This window comes from Diadema antillarum, unplaced genomic scaffold (genome assembly GCF_040938485.1).
Source record: "Diadema antillarum isolate AM-2024a unplaced genomic scaffold, OU_Dant_1.0 seq00002158_RagTag, whole genome shotgun sequence".
Lineage (NCBI taxonomy): Eukaryota > Metazoa > Echinodermata > Echinoidea > Diadematoida > Diadematidae > Diadema > Diadema antillarum.
In genome coordinates, this window is record NW_027272797.1 from 120,247 (window position 1) to 140,858 (window position 20,612).

The 20,612-nt window shown below is 38.3% G+C and overlaps 1 protein-coding gene across 1 annotated transcript in view; it reads right to left on the reverse strand.

Moving 5' to 3' along the window:
- Window positions 1-20,612, reverse strand: part of LOC139714097 (atrial natriuretic peptide receptor 1-like) — a 283,186-nt gene that overhangs the window by 74,224 nt on the left and 188,350 nt on the right. The window contains exon 4 of the mRNA XM_071625808.1: window positions 16,896-17,013. Within this exon, the coding sequence (XP_071481909.1) occupies window positions 16,896-17,013 (118 nt within the window). The remainder of the gene's footprint in view (window positions 1-16,895; window positions 17,014-20,612) is intronic.

Here is a 20,612-nt window from a genome sequence, read left to right on the forward strand (position 1 = left end):
CCTTCAGAACATCTCAGTAACTTTTGGTGAATTGATTGCGTTATTGATTCTATTTTTGCAAAATGTAAATATGTAGGCTTACATTACGTCTCATTGAATAATGCAAAGAAATTATCACAAAATTACATGAAACTGCGGCTGGATGGCCCTACTCAGCTCCACCTTCATGGTGGAGCTGTTCTACCGAGGGGTCCAGAAGAAAACACACTTGATATCGAATCAGGGCAATTCCCCCCCCCCCCTCTAGATACTGGTTAGTGATAAGGTTAGAGTAAATGTTAAAATATTAGGGTTAGTGGTAGGTTTAGGGTTAAAGTTAGGTTTACATAAGGTTAGGATTAGGTTCAGGTTTAGGATTAATAGGGTAACGGTCAGGGGAAGGGTCTGGGGTAATTTTCCAGGGGGTAATTGCCCTAGACTAAAAATAAAACTCCAGCGTGCGTGTCATACGGCTCTCAAAGCAGAGGAAGGCTTTCACACCCGGCTTGCATAGTGTAGCGTGGCGTGGCGTAGCGACATCGCCGAAATAAGCCTCGAACACAAGAAGGAAAAAAAGAATGACGAAAGCAAACAATTGCAAGAATGAGAAAAAAGACGTATTTTTGGTAAATCCATGGATCCAGCCTCAAATGAATATTTACTTCTCATTTTTTTTTTTTTTTTGGAACTGGTGTATGGTACCGTACAATTGAGTAGACATTGGCGCTGAGTAGCGTGCTAGTCTTGGGTACTATTACGTAGGAAAGACGTAGAGTAGCGTAGGTTTGCGTAGACTTGCATATGATTAAGCAATTTTTGCGTCCTGCGATCTACGTCGAAAGTATGCAGAAAAGAAAAAAAAATATAACATTTCTTTTTTCTTTCGCGTACCCCGTGAGCTCCTTACCTTGATAAGAAAGCTCACTCTTTTGTAATCTGCCAAAGGAATTTCCTATATATGTCTGCTATCTTGATAGTCATAGTGCATGTCCCTTTAAAGTGATTAGGCCAACACTCGATTCATCACCCCAGAAACGTTAAAGCACGAGTCGAAATCGATGCTTTAGGCCTACATTTGTTTCCAACATTTTGAGGGTATAGTGCTAGGGATGTAAGACCACTTGTAACTAACGGTATAGCTATGATTCTGTTGCACCAATCCCCTCGTAGCCACACGACTAAAGAAAGTTTGGGTGTTATTTCACCCTGGGGAAGACGTAGATACTGGAGTTGGAGCGGAAGCCTCCCTGTCCAATGGTAATTTGACCATAACACAAATTCAAATAATCAATGCAAAGCGTGGAACAACGCAGCATCGTTTTAGAAAGCATTCGTGACCAGAGCAGAGAAAACAAATTACACTTCTCTTGCTGTATCTGTGATCATATTTGCACTTCCATGGCTTGGATAAAAGAAAAGGTCACCCTTATTCCTCTAATAATTCTGTCTTTCCAGCCACGAGCACGATCATGTTCCAAGCCCGTCTGACAAGGGATATCTATCGTACAATTAGGCAGTGGTGTGAAGATGTACAACTTTTTGAACATGTGCTTCCTGTTGTCTATGAACGAAAGAACCAGTGTTGGACTAACTGAGGAAAACATTTTGTCTCGCATAAACACTTCTCTCAATGATTGACTAATGTGTCACGGTAGTAACACACGCCGCATACCGTTCGGAAATGCCCATGAAAGCATTAATTCGGCCAATACGACTGTGTCATCTTCAACAGCGATAACATATTCTTACATTATTCATAAGTGGAAAAGGTCTCACCTAAATTACATCATTGTGCCGTAAGTTCATGTAAGTCAAAGGAAATATTGAATATCTGTTTTTATAAACATTCTTCCTAGTTTGTAATTAGCTTTCAAAAAAAAATGTAACACTGTGGCCTTTGTATTATGGGTACAGATTAAAACTTCACCCATTTTTCGTGACAGAGACTGGAGATGAACACTGGTCACGTGGTCCGGAGAGTGTTACAGAACCACAGTGAACATGATCATGGGTTCTAGAAAATCAAATGATATGAAGTTCACACGAGTTGAATCCATTTAGTCAGTCAATGTTGAAGTCATTTGAAATGACAAGCAGGGTAACAATCAAAACTGAAAAATACGGTATAGAAAACTTGGCACTACTCAGTGTGCATTCAACAGTGGCTGGAGAAAAGACGGGTGACCACGTGACACTCGACAAACAAGAGCACATACAGAGAATGATACCTATTCAAACATGTAATGAGTAATACAATTATAACTTGTGTTACTTTACATGCAATGAAGGAATAAAGTTAATACTTGTTTAGAGTCCACTCTAAAATTATGAGACTTTGCGATTGACCATGCGGCATTATGACTAAAAGTGAACACAGGCATGCAGATGTTAGGTATTATGGGTTTATAGTGTAACAGACAGGGGTACTTTGAGAATGATGGAGAGTGTAGACAGTGGGAATTAACAACAATGAACAACTGATGGAAAGTTTCTTAGGGAACTATAAAAACTTTGTGTAAAACAGTAGTATTAGACAAAATTGCCACAGTATTTTATTTTTACTTTACAGCGACAAAGGCAAAAAGTCTGAACACAAGTACACCTGTACTACTAATTCTATATTCTAAACCACATTCATTGCCACCATTGACACACCTCCTACCATAAATTCGTTTATGAAGATCATTAATAACACAACTTCCACAGCCAATAATCTGCTTTCACTTATCATTAATAGTTTTATATAGAAAGTACTGCATACTCATGTCTTCCCTACATATAGCTGAAATCAACAAATAAATGTGATGCGTGTATTTGTTGCCTACCGATATATCATACTGCTACAGAAATTTTAATAAAGTCTTGAACATCAACTTTAACAGAGCACATAAAAGGCTCATTGTAACTAGACTTTAACAGAGCACATAGAAAGGCTCATTGTAACTAGACAATTGGCCATTTTATTCCCCCTCAGCGTCGATGATAATGAGATTGTAACAGTCATCTAGGTTTATTAGCACGATTCAATGCTTCACAAAGAAATAGAAACTACATGACAAACATATGTATGCGTGGTTGATGTTATATTGTAAAAGAGATAGATAGATAGATAGATAGATAGATAGATGGATAGATGGATAGAGAGAGAGAGAGGGGGGGGGGGGGAGATAAAGAATGCGAAGAAGAAAATGACCAGGTATCCGGGGCAATATATCCAGTCCGAGTTTGAGAGACAAGAAACTAATCCAACAGTGGGAGGTTTCTCCCGTGGGTCGCATCTATCACGTCTAGGCTACACAAAATACCTCTTACGTGCAAGCTTGATTAGTGTGTATCGTATACATTTCCCTGACCTGACTGACGTGACGGTGTGTATACATATCTCCATCAAACATGAAATAATCCCAGCCTTTTCTGGAAAGACACGACTCATATAACACGGATGAGTCCAATCATCCGAGGCTCATGCACAGCCCATCTCAATCACTCTTATCGAGCTAAATTACAAACACTGATATCCGAGAGATTTACAGGATAATGTGATCAATAACGAGTGTATTGCCCCTACGTAGCTGGCAACATTCTCTCGCAGCAATTTGTGCTGCGACCATTTCTGCACCATTTTATGTCTTGTCTATATGACGTAGTCTATAAATCATTTGGATTGCGAATCACTCGCATAGTATCGGGAATGAAGTGTATTCATCGCTGGACCCAGCTCGTCTATTTTAAGCGCGGCTCTTCAACAGCTGTCATCGCTCTCATCAATATTATTGTCTTCTTGATAAATGATCAGTGGCATACGTTTCCAGATGTCATGAAAAATGTGACAGATTATAGCGTGCGTGATAATCAAATTGAATGGGGTTTCTGGTCAGATAGTATCTACTATTGCACGTCATACATCGTTGAAACGGACTCACTACTTTGTGATGTAGACTCTGCTGTTAGCGTCATTACATCTAGATAGATTTGTGTCCTAGCACCTTTGTCACATAATATTTTTAGAAGGTCCTCAAAACGTAATTATGATAATGTGAGTCCGTAGCTTAATGAAAGCCGTATTATGGGGAATGATTTGGTGCATGATGTAAGCTTTCTTATACTAGTAGAGTCATGCAAAATGATAGGGCCGGGTGGGGTGGTGCAGTTTGATTATTCATCGAGAATGCTATTCTGGTTGTGAGCAAGAAAAGGTTCGTGGCTGTGGTTGAACTTGTCCTATATGTACTCATGTAATCTTCAGAACTAGAGCTAGCCGCATGACTGAATTGAATATCGGTAGTTTGTGTACACTTCAGATAAATTATTTTGCAAAAGGTCACGATGTGATCCAATGGTTTCTAAAGCGGACCTCCTTCCCACAGGAAAAAAAAAAAGAATAACCGCGCCTTTTGAGAAGCTGAAATCTCCCCATGCATTTACTCGTGCTAGACCATCACTTTGAAATAGACAGCGAGGCTACAATCGACATTGCTTGAACAATTACAAGTACGTCAAGTCAACGTCACGTCTCCCTTGTCGCATCAAGTTCCAAGCGGTAATGAAATCAGTGTTTGAATCATTGCTTGATAAGATAGACATCTAGACCTCAGTGAGTGGTGAGTAAAAGTTAACGTTCATGGGCATCATCTTGTGGTTTCTGTGCAACCAGTGCACTGATATGTTCGAAAATGATTTTGATATATGACGTTGTGTAACAGGTGGATGGTTGTCTGTCAAATGCTCATGATACTCCAGCAGTAATCCAACTAATCTTGAGTAATGAATCAATCAGCGTCCGATCACTCCTAACCTTTGAACCGTCTGCTGACTGTAATTGGCTGCACTTTGTACAGAGTTCAATGCTAACCGTTACTCACTATACCACTGCAAACAGCAGGTCGATGCAAAAAAAAAAAAGAAAGAAAAAAAAATCTGAAGTTTGTATATTAGCTTGTCTCATACCTAGCTTACACATGATGGGTTGTATGGGCGAGCTAATCAATTTGCTCTTAGATCAGGCAGAGCATACTTTTTATTAATTCAACAAAAGTAATATAGTTCGATCATTAATAATAATAATGAGAACAGTCTTAGCTGAGACATCATGGACCGTGTGTTCCTCCATACGCTTCTTTAAATTCATGTTTATGCAATCATTATACAACTATTGTGTCTATCTATCTATCTATCTATCTATCTATCTATCTATCTATTTATCTATCTATCCATCTATCTATCTATCTATCTATCTATCTATCTATCTATATATCTATCTATCTATCTATCTATCTATCTATCTATCTATCTATCTATCTATCTATCTATCTATCTATATCAGTCTATCTATATTTTTGTTCCGGAGGCGCACACAGTCAGTTATTAATAATTGTATCACTGTATCACATGTATTTTCTTCTTCTTCTTCTTTTCGTTACAGTTATTTTAGTTTTGCATTGTCCTTATGTTATTATGTATAAGAGCATATCTGACATCAAGGGGCGATGCCCGAAAGCTGAAGTATGGCAGTTGTATGGGGCATATAACACAGAGCTACGTCCTCGGTGTAATTCTGTTGTCACTGTATATATATATATATATATATATATATGACCCTGCATCCCAAAACCAACAAAAAGTCGCAAGACATGGATTTTCAGTTAAGGGAACGTTCTTAACTCTTTATGTGCCATATTCTCAAGCCCGACTCAACTTCGCATATTCTGCTCAAACGCACAAACCCGCCCAAACCGTTGAATAAATCGCCAAATATCACGGAACGATGAAGGCGTTTCTCGTTTTCCCATTCCTGTCACGCATAGCTTGCATTTCATGTGGTGATTGAATATCACGTGGAGTTCCTTTCTCGATTTGCGAGCACATTTGACCTTTCTCTCACTATTCTGAGTGCAAAAGTTATGCCTCTATACCATAATGCACTTACTGGTCATTTGAAAGAAAAATAATCATAGATTTGTCATACAATTTACATCACAGAAAAGCTCGGCATTTTCTCTACAACTTCGCTAGAGGGCAACAAAAGATTACATGGATGTGAAAAGCAGAATGTTTTCTCAAAGTAGAGCTACGTTGCTGTCTCAGAATAATGTGGAACACAAGGGGTTTACACCATGGCACATAAAGAGTTAAAGAGCAGACATTCTGGAAAAGTGTGAATTGAGAAAAGAGGCTCTGAAGTATAAGGCCTATTCAAGCGCTTAATCTCTACCAAGCCATAATAGCTGTGCAATGAAAGAGACAAAACACAGGATGTAAACCACCGGAGTAACAACAATGAAGGGATTATCAGATTAAGCTGAAATTGACCATGTTGTATTAGCACATTCTGTCCATGATTAATGCCAATTTTGAAAGCAGTAGTTACCTTTTAAAAAGTTATTAGACTTGAAAGTGAAGAGTGTGTAAAGTATTTCAAGAAATAAAAAGGGGACTTTAAGACATACCCGATCATTCTATTCTCCCCCATAAAAGGGTTGTCGAAAACTGGTGAAAACACACCTTCCCATCAATGTTACGAACCCAAACTAAAGAATAATGTAGAAGAAGGATAACTCTTTCAGAAAATATGACAAACTCAAAACTAACTTGGTTGACTTGGTTTTTTGAGTCCTCATGTAAAACCAAGGGGTGCGACTTTTCGTTCTTTTTGTGATGCACGATCACATCTTATATATGATATATATATATATATATATATATATAAAAGAGAGAGAGAGAGAGAGAGAGAGAGACAGACAGACAGACAGACAAACAAGGAGAGAGAGTGAGAGTGAGATACACAAAATAATCTATGTGCGTGCGCCTGCGTGTGCGTATATACACGCTTACAAAGATAATAATACATGTGTTTGCTAATGATTACCTATAGAATTTATTATTCTTTTCAAAGGCTTTTTTGAAGATATAACAGGTTTTTTTTTTTCTGTCATAAGTCCTGCAGGAAGTACGATTATAGATGAAAACAGCAAGTTTTAACAAAGAACGTTGTTAGCTATCGCCCCTGTTTGCTTGCTGTTTATGCTTCGTTTAGTACAGTTAGTATCATGTATACACCTGTGTTTATACAGTAATCAAGTAGGCCTACAGAACTATGTTTGACACACATACTTAAACCTCAACTCATAAGCAATCAATGTAAACATACATACGCAAACACACATGATATTCAGTAGGCATACTTGCCAACATGTGCATATTATGTGCTTACATAGATGCCTACATATTATTTGTTCATACATACATACATGTACATACATGTACATACACACGAACATTGATTTATAACATTTCTTCATACACTCTCACACACACACATTCACACTAGATGCAATGATGAGCACGTGTCGGTTGCCGTAAATGTGTTTTGCTGAAAATACCTCAGACTTCTCTCTATGAAGCTACGCAGAGCCCCCAGCGTGAGGCACGCTGCTACTTAGACAAATTAGAATCCTGCAGTAAATTCCCAGGTACTTTCACACCATACAAGAGAGTGAGGGCAGTAATGGCAGCTACGTGCCCTTTGAAGAGAATCATCCACACCCGATGGCTCCCTCTGACGTATCAATTTGCTTGCACCGAACATGAGCCACGTGCAACATAAATAATACACGTTAATCATTCGCATCTTATCACATTACAGCAGCGATGTCAGTTTTTCATCAGCCGACTCTGGAACCGAGGACATCTCGGCGGAAAAAATAAAGAAACGAAAAGAGTTTTCAGTCTTTGATCTTAAGCGTCCTCGTGGGATAGAATTTTGAAACTAAAGAAGAATATGACGTGGTGAAAGGGACTGCGTGAAGGCGCTTACAGTGTCAATATAGACATCCTTATAATAACTTCATTTCTTGTCTGCGTGTGAGCATACATCTTCAGTGTTATATAGGTCGTTCTGAACACGTGGGGCAGGTTTGTAATCCCACCAACCTGTCCGAGTGTTGACATAAAACGTGATGCGAATACCCAGCAAACGTATTCTCATCTGTTGGAACCATCTTCCGACAAAAGGGTTTGAGCCCCACCCTATCCGCCCTAGCCTAGCCTTAGACTTTGTGTCAATGCCAAAGGGTCGAACAAGCTCCTTCATTGACACATCATTATAAAATCCATATTAATTTCTCCCAACCTGGTATAAGCCATTACATAAAAGAATCAATTAAAGAAATGAAAGCATGATTTTTCTTTCTTTAAAACATGAATCAGAAACACTCAAACAGTCAAAGATCGACAACCTTCTCGCTTTATCATGAATTGCAATAATGGATGGCCATGGTGACTTTTTGGCATTTGACAGAATACATCAACCCATATGCTGGTTCGTCGTCGTCGTCTTCTCCTTCTTCTTCATTGTCTCTTTGTATTTTACTTTAATTGGAAGGAGATTATGATAATGACCATGCATCATAAAATAAAACCACCGACAACACCGTCAACCCCCTTCCCAATATAAACAAATGCAGGAATGAAATGTACGTCTACGTTCAAATCAGCTGACTTTGGGGTATTTCTTTAAGAACTGCTCTGTTTTACATTGAGGTTCTAAGGTTAGAGGTTAAAAAAAATTATTAGCGTGTTAATAGTATCTTAATCTCATTGCCATGTCTCTTCATATTCATGTCTCATGTTAGTTTTCTCCATTTTCCATTATGGAGATACGAATGCAAATGTGTAAACGAAGACCCAGCATAGCCACAGACACACACACAAAAGCAGCTTTCATAGTTGAGTAAAATCCTGAGTATATTGATGTCAGCAAGTGTACCAAACTTACGTTAATGTTATCATCCTTTCCGAGTTATCCTTTTTTCCACCCTCAATATTGACAAAGGGTATATATTGCCATTATCTCCGCTTCAATCAATGTCGGTGTTTTTTTTTTCTCAGATTTTCTCGAGATTTCTAGAATACTGGCATGAAAAATATGCCACTCTGTTTACCACTTTTTCTGACGCTACATTGATGATGCATTTTATGGAATCCGCTCTTTCATCACCAATTGTACAATGCTGAAGAGTACCTACTGCTGCATGATCAATTTGTCGGGCAATCTACAGAGAAATTAAGAACCGGAGGTTTGACATTTGTAACAAATACACTAGATTGACAGTTCGGTTTGAAGAATATTAGACATCAAATGTACAAGATATCCTTTATCTCTATAGGATCCCTAACCACCGTTATAGCATCCTCACTAAAAAAAAAGATAATGATGAAAAGATATATATATATATAGGAAAAAAGTAGGAGATCAATAGAACATGATGAACCTCGGGTAAAACAGACTGTCGTATATGGAAAAATTCCCTGAGAGCAGGGGTCACGTGTTTATTTGATACCCAGCAATGCGACGACCCCAGCAGCTGCTACATTCATGTTCACTAACGGTATTCTTAACTCAGTATCCTTTGTTCGCTTACCAGATAGATAGTGGTGCCTTGGCAATGTTGGATTTCCACTAAATTTCTGTGATTGATTTCGCATCGACTCACCTGCCTTCATAGGTTTATCTGAGAGTGGTCTACTTTGGTCGGGCAGTTATTCCAGATGAAAAAAAACAACAACTAACCAACCAACTAACCAACCAACTGAACAAACAAACAAACACACAAACAAACAAACAAACAAACAAACAGACAGCCAAATAAATAAACAAACTAACTAACAAACAACATATTGTACTGATCATCACGGTCGCAAAAAAACGTGAAGTTATTTCGCTATGCGGGTTACCATTTGTCAGCATTTTGCTTTGGTGTGGTTCCAATGCGAATACATATGATCAATGTAATGATTACTGATATACAATTGGCAACATATCGTAAGAAGCGTGCTTTCAGCTCCCACGTATATAGTTGTGAAGCGTTCGTCATTGCAACGATAAGATAAATGAACATTGTGAGAACAGCGCGGCAATAGAGGTCCCTGGATCTCAGTTGGATCCGATCACGGCTTCATAATAGTGGTACTATATCCACCATGATTGGTTACTCACCAGTCTACCAAATACGTGCTTACAGATAAACCCTTCGGGACTGACGATGTATTTTATCCAAGGTAACTCCCGCACGTATGGTTGAAAAAAAAAGACAAGGATTTACTTTGGACTTTGGACTGCGGAGGAGCAATAGAGAATGTCTTCGTGCCGAAGCATAAATATTTCGAGTTGGCGATGACACCGCAGAGGTATTAAATGGTAATGCCTGTTTCCTTAATAAAAGTAAGGCATATCCCACAGCACTGATGATGGTTTCAGCAGCCTGAGCCACGTTTGAGCAGCATCCCACTATATGAATGAAAACATGTCAGTTACTAACTCACTCAGTCTCTGCAAAGTTTTCAAGGGGATTGTCGTCTGTCATGCAACTTTGATAAGAAGGTCGTGAGGAAACAATGAACCTCTCTAGAGGTCGTCGTGTGAAAATTACTTGCCTTCTGGCGAAGTGAATTAGGCCAATTCATGTTCTTCATAGTATCTCGTGTGTAAAACACACAAGGGTAAATAGGGGGAAAGGAAACTATATTGGCAAAGGAGAGAAAACTGGTGGAGTAGAGCTACAAAGCATACAATTCTGGAGGCCACTATTAGGGTACAAATCATTAGAATGTGAAAAGCTTACCGTGATTTCCATTTCTTGTCATTCTATCCTGAAAATTTCATTCACAAATGAAATACATAATTAGAGTTTGATAGCCAGAATAATGCTAGAAATCTTGCCATAAGAGAGTGAAATAGAACGAATAAGCAACGAGATTGAAAAATCGTGCCTTCTTTACAATCACATCCTTGTGTACTTAATTGTTGTCATACTACATTTTCATTAATTTTACAAATATGGCGATAACATCAATCTATGAACATGCGAATAAATTTAATGATATAGCAGTCGATTATGCATTGTTGACAGTGGTAAAACGGTGTGATATTCTTAATATCTTCCCTTGTGAGAATATTTTTGCAAAGCTGATTGCTACAAAAACAACAAAAAGCAGGAAATAGTGTTCGAACGCCAACTTTGGTCTCATGGAGATTTTAAGACGCCATCTATAGGGTCCTTGTGGTCAAGGCTCATTTGGGCATTGGGGACCGTAATTACCGTGCCTATTACGTATACATGACCCTCCCTTTCTCGTACCTCCTTACGGGAACTATGGGGACCTAAAGATTCCAGCTCAGTGGCCCATCAACAGACGCGAGAGGGTGCTTTACTCCTAAATAATAGACGAAGTAATTCATACAGTCCACTGCGGCAGTCTACATTTCTTTTCAAGCATTTAGCATGAATGATAGATAGTGCATTTACGCTGGAAGCAGCGTCCTCTATTTTCGGCCCCAAGCAATGTAGACGAAAGATTAACACTTTGAAATATTCACATTGCATTCCGGTTCGACACACTTTCGCACCTTTCCCTGGCTCGCTCAGCCAGTCATAATAATTGTATCTTGAGGTCAAAGTTTTAACCTTACATGGTAATGATTTAACCTTGGCGTGGCAATGATGCGTGTAAACGATCGTAATAAATTCAAAGAAATGGTAAATATCCCCAGATCCTACAGATGAACCAAGCCCACCCCTATGAATATGAATACGAGAAAAACACACATTCAAAACGCCCCCCCCCCCGCCCTCGAAAAAACCCACTCAAAACAGGAAAAAAAAAAAAAACCCACCCAAGAACAACCCCATGGTTTCCAATGGAATCAAAGAAAAGCAGAGCATTCATGTTTAAAAGAATCCTCCAGTCTTTAATCTACAGAGCATAACAAGATTTTCTTCTTCTTCTTCTTCTTCCTCTTCTTCTTCTTCTTCTTCTTCTTCTTCTTCTTCTTCCTCGACTCCTCCTCATCCTCTAGTCCTTTTTTTGAACAAAACCGAAGCTATATCTTGATTGTAGCTAGAAGCTGAATTGAAATCTGCAAGGTAAACATTCTAATAATACTGAATTATTAAGGCTTCTTTATACGCCGAATATTTCGCAAGGTTTTTATTTTCGTGATTGTTCGCGAGTAGGGTATTGTCTTGTTATTCGCGAATTTAAAAACACGCAAAAAAAAAAAAATCAACTCTGATCCCGATATGACTGTGACTTACACGCATACAATAATATGTCCCCCCCCCAAAAAAAACAAACAAACAAACAAACAAACAACAAAACAAAACAAAACAAAAAAGAAATACACTAATATTTTCGCATTGATACATTCCAATATGATTAAACTGCCTGTATGCTATTTCAGGCCTTCAAATATAACATCTTAGCTACATTTCGCAGAAAACCCCATTCAATTTAGTTAAGTGGTCACAGAGAAATGTGAATCGTTGTAAAGCATGTCACTGGTCTGATTCTTCCAAGTTTAGCACTTGCATGCTCTTGGAACTGCATATTAATGTGTGGACACGCTGACAATGGAAAGATCTTGGAGGGAAGGGATTCATGACATGCTCTAAAAAAAAAAAAAAACCGTCTTCATTTCTATTTGACCACTGAAGCAAATCGGATGGGATTTTCTGCAAGACGTGAGTTATAATTTCATACCCTGAAATTGTATTTGGATTGACTCACTATTTTTAAAGTTATCGTTGCGGAGTGTCCCTTTGTATTTTTTTTTTTTGGGGAGGGGGGGGGGGGTGGGGCATATACGGCACAATTCTTCTTTCAATACTGTTTACCACACTCGCGAATTTAACCACTCACGAAATTGTCGGGAAGTCTCGATTTGCAAAAAAAAAACAAAAACAAAAACACCAACCAACCAACCAACCAACCAACCAACCAAACAAACAAACAAGAACAACAGCCAAAAAAAAAAGAGAAAGGACTGGACTCACTTATATATGGTGTAAACAGTATTACATTTTTTTTTTGTCTATAGTTTCGTGTTATCTTCATTTTCGTAAGTCACTAAGGTGAAGTACATAGAAGTATATCATTCAAATATTATGCATCATCCCACTGAAATGAGTGGACATTACCCAACAATGTGAAGCAAAAAACTATTGCATTTGAAGTACAAATTGATCTTCAGAAGTACATAATACATGAAATATCGAACCCCATATATCGACGTCACGACACTATACCTAGTAATAGCCTGAGCTTATCAACTGAGAAAAAAGTGAAAGATGAGCTTTATGAGACATAAGATGTACTACGTCTATCCCACAGCATGCGTCAATTAGCTTTTATAATTAGGCCATCCATCAACGGTAATACCAGCGAGAAAAAAAATAGAAAGGAATTAATGGTTGCCTCTCTCACTGGAAACGAGCAGTACGTGAGTGAATGAGCTAGAACAGAACACGTATTCTAGCAGGTTCCTAGGCGATCACTTGAATCATACCAGTCTTGGAATTCTCACTCATATCTCCCCCCCCCCCCCCAAAAAAAAAAAAAAGAAGGAAGGAAGGAAGAATAAGAAGAAGAATAATAAGAAGAGAAAGCTGGCATTGCGCTCGTGATGACGCGAAATGGCGCCATTCTCTAGCTTACTATTACATCATGTGGAGACCTGCTAGTCCGCACCGTGTGTCAGCCACATGGACCGATAATGTTTACTAGAGAGTTAGACCAAGGACGTGTGATTTACTTTGATGAATAATTCACGTGGGACAGACTCTTTCGTAGTCTTCTTTTACAAGCTCAAATAAAGAGAGGTTTGCATGCTATAACCAAAATTGGACATAGAGCCTGTACCTGTGTTTCAATAAATTTCCACAATTTGCTCGTTATGCCGGTGGGAGATCAGTTTTCTCTGTGACGTCATGAAGCGTCTGAGGCTCGCTGTTTCCCAGGGCATTATTGAGCAAACGTGACGCCATTTTATTCCTACTGCTTTAGCGTGCATACAGCAGGCAAGTACGGTTGTACTGTGCGTGGTGTGTGTATACTACCATGCATTGTCTTTTCTGTACCATTGGTTAGAATCAAAGCACTGATTCTCGTGTTTTCACCAAAGTCTGCGATGAAGTCATCCCTATGGACCATTATGAATGAACTATGTATTCTGAAAACAACACAGGCGAAGTATATGTCTCAATAAACGAATATACAAAATATTTGCGATTCATTCCGTTTAGAGGTCGCTGAAATAAATTGATTTACGCCATTTCCACATACCTCGCATATACATTTTAACGTTTTTCTTAACTACTCTCAAGTTAAAATTTCTTCTCCAAATATCCCAGTCGTTGTTAGCTTTGGCGAGCCAAAATGATGCAGTGACACATGTTTGCATCAACTATTTGCTGAGAACACACATCCACTGCGCACCTCTCACACGTGTAGTCAAGTGAGTGAGGTAGTATGTGGTTTGAATACTGAGAGGTGAGTCAAACATGCCCGAGAAAGACTTCTTAACAATAGCAAGCGATCTTTTTTTTTTCTCGGAGGATTTGTTCCATTTTGAACAGATGGTTTATTTCAATCACTAGAAATGTATTATTCATCTCTGTCTTATACTCTAAATGCAGTTCTCTGGACTTTGAAGCTTCCACTCAAATGATTACACTCCCTTTCATTGAATCATGAACGAAGCTGATAGTATAACGGACCCCCTTATTTCTATGGTAAATGAGTATGACGTCATGCCATGACGAAATATAGGGGCATGGCGACCGAAGAGGAAACACTGATAACACACAATACAGTCACAACCATAACGCATCGTGAAAGCGACTAGAAGTACAAAAGAAAAGCTGTCATAAATGAAAGAAACTAATTCAATGAAAAGTAATTTGCTTAAACAAACTCGTGTTATTCACTCCTTATAACATTCAACTTACTAATGCAGTTTACAGTGGTGATGGACACTATTATCAGGTCGTTTAAACAGCACTTTAGTAAAAAAAAAAATAGTGATCCTTTGTTGCATTACAGGAGGTCATACAAAATAAACAAGTTGAGTAGCCCTAACGAGCCTTCTAATAGCAAAAACTCACTGTGGAGCCCTAATAAAAAGAAACGATATTTGGAACTCTCTTCCTTTTGAACAGTCCACTTACACTTTTAAGAAAGCTGTAAAAACAATGTTGCTCTCTGGATATCAGTGATTTCATAATGCCATTTCATGTACTATACATGGAATTCCTTCGTGGAAATTGTACGTAATCATATAGCCGACCAGGAACTGTAACTGTTCACCTGTACCTTGGTATAAGAATGCGCCTTGCTGATCAGTGATTCAGGTGATCTAACTTTGTGTAAACCTTTATTGAAAGCAGACAGACCTCTCCTTTCCCTTTTCCTTTCTTCTATTCTTTCTCTGCGCAAGTCATCCCTCCCGCTATTTTCCGACATGTATTATGTACGAGGGCTGCAAGCAAATCAAGCTACGCTAAAGCTGTAGCCCTTCTGTATTATTCATTGTATCGCTGATACGTTTAGCTGTACATTGTGAAGGCAATGAAGGAAAAAAAACTTTTATATAATATTAATATGTCAATTTCTTATGAGACTGGTATGGCGTTTTGCATCTACCATTTTTTTTTTTTTGCCTAATGCCTAACCTCCCACAAGCTTGAATGCATGTAATCTGAAGCAGAGCTTCTCTATACGATGCATTCATTCATCTAGTAACCAGGTTTGCAATATTGTTTTTTTCGTAGTTTCATGGAAGTGGAAGACAGCAATGTTGTGTCATGGAAAAGCCTTCCGACCCGAGAGTCTTAAAAATCCAACCAAGGAAACTGATGATTGGAGGCCTGAGAAAGCTTTCTTGGTGATGGCCTAAATCATATCCCTATGTACATGTAAACGGAGATTAGTATGTATAGACGTCACACCTTCACTGACTATGATAACAATCAACTGATGGCCCAAGGATTTCCTCTACTTATAATGTGGTAGCCTGTAATATTTTTATTATCTATCATTTGTGACACCCATCTCAATACAAACACACATTCAATAGATGATATTGTTAGGTTTAAGTCAAATTCTGAAAGATGACATTCTCAGCAAAAAGATGAGTATAATTACTGCTCGTCGAAGTTGGATTCAAGCAATCTACTTACATACCATAAAGAACACCACATGCATGCGGAAATGCATGCATACAATGATCTCCCATTTATTCTGTTTCAAACAAAGAGGACATGTAAAACTCCATGGCAACCCCCTGATAAAGCATTTTGAAATTAACCCAAACATTGGTACACTAATAAACATCATATACAATGTACCTCGCTTGATGAATCCTTCGCGCAGCACAAAGCTTCATAACATTCAAACTGCCCTCTATCACAAGTACCCGGATGTACGCGGACGTGTGTATGCGCTGAGCTTTGCCTTGCCTTCACAGCGCGAGTATACCCACTCAAGCAGCGCAGCGTAAAAACGAAATTTGATCAACCACTACGCACAACCCTTGCCTTGTCGTAAACACAGCAGATCGTCGCTAGCGATTAGCGCATGTGTGATATCATGCAGTCGCATTGCAAAACGGTCCGGCATTTGCAGACAGGAATTTGTTTGTTCTTGGTATGGTTGATATTATTGTTTAATATATTATGTATTGTTAGTATGGTTGATATTAGTCGTCTCTCGGGATGCTCCACGTTATGACCCTCGGAGCAAGCTCCTCGGAACATAGCGTGAGTTGAGATCCCTCGGGCAACTAATATCAACCCTGCCCCGAAAAGCAGTCCATATCCGTATACTATTAGTCTGTTCAAGATCGTGTCAAAGCATCAAAACCAATGATGACTGCTTAAGCAGCTTTTGTTGTAGCGTTTTCATTACAATTTTATATAGCAAACGAAGTGGATAACGGGGGAAAAAAGGAATATGACGCAGGAAAACAAACCAAAGTGGAAGTACAAACGCCATTTGAATCACTACCTGCTCGTATCTTGATGCTTCCAAGTTTCGATAGGATTCATGCAATGTAATGAATAGAAACATTATGCTTTACTTACCTCATCTTTGGGGCAGGAATGGACATTAACGTGGTAGAGACAACAGTTATCTAGTGTGGCTTCAGAGGCAGAAGGGCAGCGTGTGTTGTGACACCATGCCTTAGCTTCTTCTCCAGTTCTGAACACATAGGAAAAAAAAATAGCAAAAGTTACATAAAAAAGGTTTGATAAGGATGCCAATACAGTCAATAAAATGCTAAAATGAAACATAACATCAAGGGTTAGTATTACATACGACCAGGTATAATGTCCCTCTGCACCTCTCCCATTTTGCTAAGCGAATGATTCGTTTACAATATATATTTTCAGGACTAGATAATGAATGGCATTATCGATTATAATTGTCATATGCCACAGTCAAGTATGACGGTAGAATACTGCTAAATGTTTCCTTAGTTTTCATGCAGGTGACTCTCCGGTTAATCTTTTCACGTTTTTGAGGCTTTCAGCCCTTCGTCAGCCAGAAAGGAACAGCTAGAAAGCAAAGAAACTGGTTAGAAGTTGGAAGAGAGAGAGAGAGAGAGAGATAGACAGAGAGGGAGAGAGAGAGAGAAGCAAAGGAAGGACAAAGAGACAGGGGAGAGAGCGAAACAGAGTCGGAGAGAGTACAGGAGAAGAAGCGTAGACAAACCGAAGAAAAAGTGAACAAAACAATAACAAACTTGCAAAGCGCAACAGAAACAAGGTCTTTCTGTAATCCGAACGGAAGATCCATTTACAATCAAGAAAGAAAATGTTCAAGTTCAAGTTGTTCAAGTTGATTTATTTCACTTCCAACAAACAAATGATAAGAAATACAAAGAAACGCTCGTATACACAGAATGTGTTTGTGCGTGACTTTTTTTTTCTCATCCTAGCCACTCTCTTTTGTGGTCCCGTTACCCCGGCAAACAAGCGCACATAGCAAACAATTCCATTTGAATTAATGATGTTACCTTAGTGTAAACCAGTATCATTGGTCCTTTTCATTTCCCCTTTCTGCCATCTACTGTTCTGCATCTTATCACGGAGACAAAAATTCACTCCAACTCGAGTCAGCTATATATTTTTTTGAAATAAATGAGACTGTCAATCATGTTGTGGTATTTCCTCCATTTCAGGACTTTTTGATCTTTACTTCTTTACGTGTTTTCTGTTTTCTCTTCTCATCTCATAATCATTATCTAAAATCAAATAAAAATGAAACATTGATTTCAAATAGCAACGTTTATCATCCCGTTTTGTTTGTTTAGCTCTGCATGTTTTAAGCCACATTAACAACTTAAAATGTTTTGAAAACTGTTGGAAAGATTTAATGCAAGATCAAAAGCTGACAGACATTCCGTCGAGGACATTGGACGTTAATACATTTCCTGAAAGAAGATTCAATTCGCTTTACGTGGAAAGACAAGGACAGAACGTAATGTTTTTAATTTCGTCAATAACTAACAGTTAGCACTGCATGACGAACAACGCAGTGGGTAAATTTGATGATCTGAATTCAACTGACATTTACTGAGTAACATTAATGGTAATACTATGGTGACAAAACCATCAGGATATGATGCAGAGGAGCTCGGCAGGGTTATCAATCACCGGCATTTACAAGTGGAGAGATGCACAGTATTACTCAACGATCGTCCTATTGATGAAAATAGTCATGCACGAGGCAGGCGGGTCGAAAAGAAGAAAAAAAGGAAGAAGAAGAAAAAGAAGAGAAGAAGAAGAAGAAGAAGAAGAAGAAGAAGAAGAAGAAGAAGAAGAAAATTCCAGAACACACCCGTGCTGCTGTCGGGAGGCCAGTGGACGTGTTGCCGATCGATGCCAGCAGAAAGTAATGAAGCCATTACAGTCGTTATACATTTATGCTATAGAACATAGTTCACATCATTGGTCAGGTTTAGTTACAATTGTTTCAGTAGAGAATAGTTGTCTCCCTGAAAAAAATGCATTTATATAATTACACTTATGAGTAAAATTCTGTAAAAGTATTTATCAACGGAAACCAATCTCAATATAAGTGAAAGCGGCAACATTAGTATAAGAAAATACTGAAAGTTTTTAAAAATCGTGCAATCCTTTCTAAAGTTTTTAATTAAAAAAAATAGTGCCGTCATCGCTGGAAAAGGAGACAACTACAGTCATTATGGGCAACAATATTAAGAGAATAGGAATATGTAACAAATGTTAATTTCTATAGCATAATGAGAGAGCATTAAATTTTGACTTATTTCCTTCAGAAAGCAGGGCGAAAAATATTACCCTGGACATAATATCTGTATAACAAGTCGATGGAATTTGTACTTTTTATGAACAATGAAACTTTTGTGAAATTTTCTTATCTTCTCTTTACTAGTATATTATTGCACAAAATGACGTCATGGACACTTAGTCTTCTTATCCAAAAATTCCGACATCGAAAATTTAAAAAATTCAAAACCTTTCATTCATCGACAGCCGGATTTTCCTTAAAACCTTCACTGATGGCTTCTACTCATATTGCTACGTTCATTCAATCCTCATTAATATATTTTGGTTTTGATTGCCTGTAAACGTCAGCTTTAAAACATCTCAGACGTTGTAAAAATTGCTGTCATTAGTACAATATTTTCAATGGTACAAGTGGACGATTTAAATTGAAAAGTAATATGTCAAAACCATCTGTTATTCGTCTTATTGGTGAGTATGATCTGAAGTTATAAGTTTTTTTTTATTCTACCCATAATTCCACGTCAATCATCCCTAAGAAAAAGCTCACAACTAAGCCAGTGCTTTTAGATTGACAAACGTATGTTTTGATAGTATCCTATGTTATCACTGATGTGAGTGATGTGAGGAGTGGTGGGATGGAGTGGAAAGGCTTAATTCGCAGCCGCCAGCTGATGAGGTCAGAGATAGTGTAAAATGGATCGGACATTTGGTTTCCCGCGTTCAGCAACAGTTCCGTATTGAGTGTCTACCTTAAAGTCATTAGCATCGATTGGGTTAAGTGGAAAACTCCTCCTTGGGACCCACCCCATACACCAAAGTTCAACAATCTTGATCGTATTTCAAATGGAATCACAAGTTGAGTTTTATTAGAATGTACGTAGGCCTAAACGTAAAATCATTGCATGCAACAAAAAGCGTACAAAACGAAATGGAACCAAAACAACAAAAATACACATGATATAAGATATAATCATATAGAAAAAAAAAATAAAATCAGCCAAACGTTTTTCCAATCTTTTTTTTTTTGATAATTCGCTGAGTAGTCTTCACTTGAAGCGAATCCTGTAATTAAAAATGGAATATGCACTCGAAATACACACGATTTGAAATATACAAGGAATTCCCAGAAAATATAATGGTAATAATGATAATGATAATAATTCTAATAATAATAATATTTAAACAAACACATGATGGTTTAACTGAAAATTTAGATCTAAGTTTTTTAGCCTAATGAGACAAAATGTCGCCATTTTGAAGAGAGAGAGAGAGAGAGAGAGAGAGAGAGAGAGGGGGGGGGGGTGGGGGAGGGGAGACGGGAGAGAGGGCAGGGAGGGGGAGTTAGTAGTATACTATAGTGATACACAAACACTGGCTTCACCTCTTCCTTTATCAGCCAAGTCTGTCATCATGTTCACTCTTCACGTGTCCCATGCTAAACTCTCAATCTAAGAAGAATACCAGTACGTTTATTAATCAAATTTCAGCTCTAGTTGAAGAAAATAGGACAGTTCCTAGGGCAAGGCT